Source organism: Nanorana parkeri, unplaced genomic scaffold (genome assembly GCF_000935625.1).
Source record: "Nanorana parkeri isolate BGI_ZX_2015 unplaced genomic scaffold, ASM93562v1 scaffold1245, whole genome shotgun sequence".
Classification (NCBI taxonomy): domain Eukaryota; kingdom Metazoa; phylum Chordata; class Amphibia; order Anura; family Dicroglossidae; genus Nanorana; species Nanorana parkeri.
In genome coordinates this window covers 509685-516905 of record NW_017307513.1, presented here as the reverse complement: position 1 = coordinate 516905, position 7221 = coordinate 509685, and the positions used below count along the sequence as shown (strand labels likewise).

At 38.8% G+C, this 7221-nt stretch overlaps 1 protein-coding gene across 1 annotated transcript in view; it reads left to right on the top strand.

Annotated features, from left to right (window-relative positions):
- Window positions 1–280: 280 nt before the first annotated feature.
- The window catches only part of PHIP (pleckstrin homology domain interacting protein), a gene marked incomplete at its 5' end in the record, with an annotated part of 40574 nt that continues 33633 nt past the window's right edge, over window positions 281–7221 (top strand). The window contains 8 exons of the mRNA XM_018568790.1: window positions 281–415; window positions 1589–1717; window positions 2481–2706; window positions 3274–3408; window positions 4845–5028; window positions 5234–5363; window positions 6036–6176; window positions 6264–6358. Coding sequence (XP_018424292.1) covers window positions 281–415; window positions 1589–1717; window positions 2481–2706; window positions 3274–3408; window positions 4845–5028; window positions 5234–5363; window positions 6036–6176; window positions 6264–6358 — 1175 coding nt within the window. The remainder of the gene's footprint in view (window positions 416–1588; window positions 1718–2480; window positions 2707–3273; window positions 3409–4844; window positions 5029–5233; window positions 5364–6035; window positions 6177–6263; window positions 6359–7221) is intronic.

Here is a 7221-nt window from a genome sequence, read left to right as displayed (position 1 = left end):
TTATTTATATATATTTTTTTAAAGGTGGAATTTACCTTTTTATAGACTGTCATGCCTGTGTGTTCTCAGCTGCATCCCCCTTTTAGCTTTTATGTTTTCTCACCTAAATGGATAGCTTAGACAAAGTGACAGCATCTCAAAGTAAAACTTGTTTTATGATTTGTCTTTTAAACGAAAAATGAACTGTAAAATATTCAAAGCTTTCATTTTTACTTTTAACTTATGAATCATTGCTTGATGCAAGGCTTTTCAACTTTTTTTTTTTTTCTTTACTTTTAAGGGGCATGAAGATGAAGTTTTTGTACTCGAGTCCCATCCCTTTGATCCAAGAGTATTGTTTTCTGCAGGTCATGATGGCAATGTCATAGTGTGGGATCTAGCCCGAGGAGTAAAAATTCGATCTTATTTTAACATGGTAAGCCTTCCTTAGATAAGTGACAATTGTACCACGTGGCTGTAGGTGACTCATGATTTGAGCACTTATGTGGAAATAAACTTGGTGAATGTAGTCCTATACTATTTGAATGTAGTCCTGTATATTCTATTTCTGTTTATGCCAGTTCCTTGGCTAGGCTAAGGTTCATCTTTATCCATTTTCTACACATTGGCTCCACTACATGTTCCTGCTCTAATTAGATAACATGTAAATGACTGAAAACAAAAGCAGTGCGATAATAAACCATCTTGCTTATGTTCCTTAGTACACTGCGTTTTGCAGAAAACCATCTGAGAAGTTTTGATTACGGTCAGGCTCTGTAGAGACATGCATGTTATTAAAGAATGCATTGAACATTGTCAGCTTTTAGCAAAGTAAGCTGTGTCTGGCTTTTAGGATCTGTTCACACCATCCAGTGCATTTAGGGCACGTTTCCATGCCAAGAACGCACTGAATTGCATATTCAAAACTTCCCTACATTCTGGTGTGGGAGGGGGCGTGGTAATGCCATTAATGTCAATGGCACTGCGGACACTCCTGCCTGCAGTGCGCTGGCCCACACAGGACTGGTACAGCAATGCCCTGCGTTCTGGTGCAACAGCAAAAAATATATTGCTGTACCACCCGTTCTGGTGCAGGCAATCGAACTGCGAGTGGGAGGCAGTCTGCAGTGCCATTGACATGAATGGCACCACCACACCCCCTCCCGCCCCAGAACACGAGGAGGCTTTGAATATGCAATCCAGTACAATCCAGGGCTATGAACACACTGGATTGGGTGAATGGGCCCTAAATATGAAATGTTTTCTGCTGTTTAGATTGCAATATAGTAAGCTGTTTGCATCAAGAAACAGTTACCCAAGCATGACATACTGCACTTTTGAATCCTGCTTTGTGTACTTTTTTGTATATTGAGTGTTTTTTCCTTAAGTGTGATGGACATATTGCCCATTAGCGTTCAGAGTTGCTCAAAGGTTTTCATAACCTTTGGTAGGAAGCCTATGCTGTATGTGTCTTTCTTTTGTTTTAATTGCTATAGACCACCTCTAGCTTTCTTATTAATACATGGATGACTTTTATTTTGAAGACATTGTTCTCAAGACATTGTTCTCTATCACTTAAACATCTTAAGATATTTCACTGTTTTAACAGATTGAAGGGCAAGGGCATGGAGCTGTGTTTGACTGTAAATGCTCTCCAGACGGTCAACACTTTGCTTGTACAGACTCGCATGGTCATCTGCTTATTTTTGGCTTTGGTTCTAGTAGCAAATATGACAAGGTAGGTTGGCAAATTATAAACTTTGTATATTGTCATACCATGACCTAATGGCTATTCAAAAAGTAACTTTGTTTTTTATTAAATTGGAAACCTTGTGTAGAGAAAAAAAAATCATCCTAGCCCCCTTAGTACAATTAGCTGTGTATTCCTGTTCCTATGGGTCCATACTTGCCTCTTCCGATGGCTGTGGCTTCCAGCACTTTCAAAATGTGTTTAAATATCCGCACTGTCAGGTTATCATGTGTTTAATTTCACCCTATTCCCACAGTGCAAGTATTTTCTTCTTTGATCCAAGTGGTTACTGCTGAAATGCCTGTGTAGCAGCCCTACAGGTTTTACTAAATTAAGATTGTATCTGTCATCTGAAAAGTACCTGATAAAAAAGAGAGACTTGCCGTCTAAAAGGTTTACAAAAACTGACTAACAGTTATGTCCTCTTCTCTCTTTTTTTTTTTTTTTTTTACCCTCAGCATATGGTGTAAGCATAATGATCTTTCCTTCTGAGCAATAAAGTGCCCTGCATTATATTTTATAGCATACGATGCTATCGTGTGAAACTACCATTTGGGTTTGTAATGGCTGTGGCAGTTGGATGAATCTAGAGATTCTGGAGGGGGAATCTGGTAATGGGGTCTCCAGTTGAATCACCATATGGAATTTGTTTATGTCAAACATGTAATGCTGAATTAATCATATTTATTTGGTTGTGGCTGACCTTTAGAAATGAACACATTTTTACCTTGTATTTGTCTTTCATTTCTAGATAGCAGATCAAATGTTCTTTCACAGTGATTATCGGCCTCTCATTCGTGATGCCAACAACTATGTTCTGGATGAACAAACACAACAAGCACCACACCTTATGCCACCGCCATTCTTGGTGGATGTAGATGGCAATCCTCATCCACTACGATATCAACGCTTAGTGCCTGGCCGTGAAAACTGCAGGGACGAATATCTCATCCCCCAAATGGGGGTTACCGCATCAGGTGCATTTTCAGGAATTTTCTTCTTAAAGCTTGCAGTGGCGCTAGCCTCGCATGGCAAATGTTAGGTCTTCTTTTTGGTCTAGGGAGGAAAACGACACCAGACAAAGCTCTAGCAGGTTGACTGGAGAGAGGTTTTTTTTTTTTTTTAAGTACACCTGTACTTTTAATAATGCAAAGAAATGATCATACGAGTAAGGATAGTTTAAAATTAAGGGAAGTGTAATTGAAGTGTTTTGTGGTTTCATGCCCATGCCACATGTATTTTAACTAGTATTCAAGTATATGGCTTTTGTTGCATTTACTGTTGCTAGGCATCTTTCTATGTTGCATCAGTATAATTTCCTATGGTACATAGTAAATTTGAATTGATTATGGCTCCTTCTTGAAACATCAAAACAATACAGAATTATACCTAGGAAATGTGCTGCAGTCTGTAGTTGTGTCGTAACCTTTTTTTTCTCTTTTCTTTCATTGATTATAGTAAATTGTCACCTATAGAGTACGTCAAACTAGAGTTGCATAGAATATTTGCTTAATACATTTAAAATTCTTAACTTGTGCTCATAGGGCTGAACCAAGTCCTCAGTCAGCAAGCAGATAATGAAGTTAGTCCCTTAGACAGTCTTATTCAGCGGCTTCAGCAGGAACAAGACCAGAGGATAAATGCAGTCACTGGGAACATCAACAGTCGCATGTCAAGAGGCAAGTATCATTTTGATTCATTAGTCACATTCATAAGTTGCTTTTTTATTCTTAAAATCTGAAGTGGTTTTCTGCAGTTTGTTTTAAATTACATCCATTTTAATTTAGTTTTATCGCACAGTAACCTTAAAGAAAGACAAAAAACAAAGGAACACATATTTACATACAGTGAGGGAGTAAGCCTCCTGGTGGGGGGGAAACAATACAATATACAAGAGGGGGAAATTAACCTAATCCAATAACATTAGTGCTATCACCATGCAAATGATCTCAATGTGTTGGACCCATATAATGACCGACACAATGGCGACCTTGAGCAAGGCTGAATGAAAAAAAGAGATGTTAACAGCAGTCTTTCTAGCAGGAGCTTTGCTGGTGCCACTTCAGGCGTACATAATCAGGCTGAACATATCCGATCAAATTTTGTTTTTTGGTACGTTTGTTTCTCAAATCTATCAACATCTGGAGAGTGAATGGGAGAGGAAGAGTTGTGCTTTCTTTTCTATTAACTTTCTTGCCAAAAACAGGAGTCTAGTAATAGCAGTATTAGCATATTGATCACCTACTGGTAATTCAAAATAACGTATTTTATGGAATAAAATCCCACTGTTCCTAAAAAATAGAGCCCACATCTTGCTCCCAATTGGGTTTGCAGAGTGAGGGCCCATTCACGCCGGATCTGTTGCGATACTTTTTTCAACAGATTCTAACCGAAGGGCACCTAAAGATTGGTTGTGAATGGGCCTAGTTCGCACTGCTCCGTTCCATTGTGTTATATTACATTGTGCTAAAAAAGTAGAACATCCACTTTTTTTTTTCTTCAGTGTAACGTAACGCATCCAATGTGGATTAGTCCTATTCACACCTATTAATTTTTCAGTGCCCTTCCATTAGCATCCATTAAATGGATCACAACAGATCAGAATGAAATCGGAAGGTATAATTTCAAGTCATTGGACCTTGTGTTGACTTGCAATTTCCTTCCGATCATGGTGTGAATGCACCGTCATTTCTTTCTGATCCTTTAGGACGCAATCCATTTTTCAATGAATGCTAACGGAAGGTCACCGGAAAATGAATGGGTGGGAATGGGGCTAGCTCACCCCGAATCTGTTGGGTTAAGTTGTGCTAAAAAAAAAAAAAGTAGTGCATGTAACAACGGATGGAACAGAGCGTTGTGAATTAGCCCCATTCACACCCTTTCATTTTTCGGTACCTTCCATTAGCATGTGCTGAAAAACATATCGCAACAGATCTGCTGTGAGTGGGCCCTTAGAGATTCTTTACTTTTCTGCCTTTAATGGCATCATGTAAAAGCAACTTTTTCTTTTTGCAATTATACTGATCTCTGGCTATCATATTACACCTTTTAACTTTGTAGAAATGATTTATACTCAGTGTAATTCATGCGTTCTCAATTAATTAAATCCCTACAGCTTCAATAAGCTCCAATCCAGAAGTTCATTCTCCACCTAATATTGGCTTAAGACGCAGTGGTCAGATTGAAGGTGTTCGACAAATGCACAGCAATGCTCCACGCAGTGAGATTGCAACTGAAAGGGATCTAGTAGCTTGGAGTCGGAGAGTGGTGGTTCCTGAACTCTCTCCTGGAGTAGCCAGGTAAAGTCTTTTCAAAACAACATCGTTCACGCTTTTCACTCAGAAGCTCTAGAACTTCTACTGTTGAACTTCTACAGACAGTATAAACATTTTACTGCTTTTTCTTCCATGCCATCTTATTCATCTTGCCATAATGGTGTATATATGCTGTTTTTTATTAAGCTTAAAAAACATATTGCTAAGTTTCTTCTCATTTTATTCCTAGTAAACAGGAAGAATGGAGGACGGCAAAAGGTCAAGAAGAAATACATCTCTACAAAGCAGAGGAGAAAAAGAAAATAGTACCCAGTCATAGTGTGAGTGTGAGAGATAATAAAGTAGCTTCTTGTTCAAAGGTGAGCCTTGGCTACACAGTGACACATTCATTCATACATCCCTGTTCAACAGACATATTATGTTTAGGGTAACCTCTGAAAGATATGTTTTAGTACGGGGAGCAAAAAATGCGCTTGAAACCAAGAAAGAAATGGCTTTAGAAATTCAAAATGTTAGAATGCTTATGCTCTGGTCTTGCTGTTTTATTGATTGTACCTTTTACACATGAAAATTCTTATTAGTTGTCATATTTGGTGCTTGGCATTTATCTGTAAAGATTATTTATATACATCACATACTTTTTTTTTTTTAATTCAATTGTGTTTGCTTGCTTCTGTAAGGCTGTGTTCATGTGGGGACTGGATGCAAAAGAGAATTTGGTGCCTGCTTTTTGCAAGCTCAGTTTGGCCTTTGCTTTCTGTGGTTGGCACAGACAGAAAATTGCTTGCCTCATTAGCCAATATTGCACTGTGGGTTAAAGTGTGTGGCTATGTTTGGAGGTGGATACACCAACGCAGGCAAGAAGCAGTGCTTGTTAAATGTTGATGGGCCTGAAAATCCCATACAGCTGCCAAAGCACCCGGGTCTTTTTTTTTTTGGAGAGTCGAGAAATACCTTTATACTCAAAGGTTTATCCGACAGAATGTTTATTGGAATTTATATGTGAACTTAAGCACACCTTTTTTGTGCAGAATCAAACTCATGAATTGATACTTGAACCTGGGGATTCAAGAAAACCGCTATCTAGCCAGCACAACTATTGCACTAGAGCTGCATTGGAAGAGCCAGCAGGGGCAGCAGAAGACCTGGAGAATGAAAATAGCTCATCAGATGTAAGCATTTCATCTTATAGTGTTATTTCCCTATCTATTCTTTGTCTACAGTACACATTACACATTTTTATATATTTTTTTTGGTAGGAGGTAGATGGTGAAAGTGAAGCAATAGCGGCAAGCGGTGCTACATCAGATGATGAAGATAAACCAAATTGGAACAGTGAGGGTAGCAGTTCAAGGTAGGCAACACACTAACCCTCCCGATTTCATGAATTTTGCTTTATTACTAAGGTTTTATTTTAATTAGGTTGACAGTGCCCTTATGTCACTCCACGTATTAAGGAGTCTTTCAACTGTTATCAGTCTCTAAACTGTTGCAGAAGAGAAGGGTGTGAGGGGCCTCCCTCTCTGAAGCACCCCCTTCTCTCACGTGTCTTCTTGACCCACCACAACCCTTCTCTCTGCTGTTCCGGGGATGTGGTTTGGGGGGGTCTGCCTCTGAGGATCAGGTCTAGGCTAATTAATTGGTCTTCTAATCATGGAACTGCTAGGAACTTCTTTTCACACCTTCAGGAAGATCACGTTATTTGGGAACACGTATTTCCTGGACTACATTCTGGACTTCCAGAACAGACAGTTTGGATCCTGATGTGGCTAAAACCTTGGGTTCTAGTCCTGCCCACGCTTCTCCCTTAAAGTGTATTTCCACATTTGTAACAGAACTGGAATAACACTAACTTTATATTTAACTGTTTTCGTTCACAAAGAATAACTTAAAAATATTTTGAAATTGCTGCTTACATTTTAAGTGCTTTTTACTTACCCTAGGTAATATTACGGTGGAGGCTGTGTGAATTTATGTTTACTCTAATAGTCTAACTCTGTCTGTACTGTGCTGGCAGATTTCAGTTTCCATTGTAAACTAGATTTGAATGCTGTCTATCCTAACAAAGTGTTAGACTTAATAGCATTGCAAGTTAATGAGAAGCTCAGCCTGTCCCTCAGTTTGTCCCTCTACTTTCACTTTCAAACTGCTTGTAATAGCCTGGATTCTGGCCTTCACCAAAGAAACATCTAAAGGTAAGAAATATATATATATATA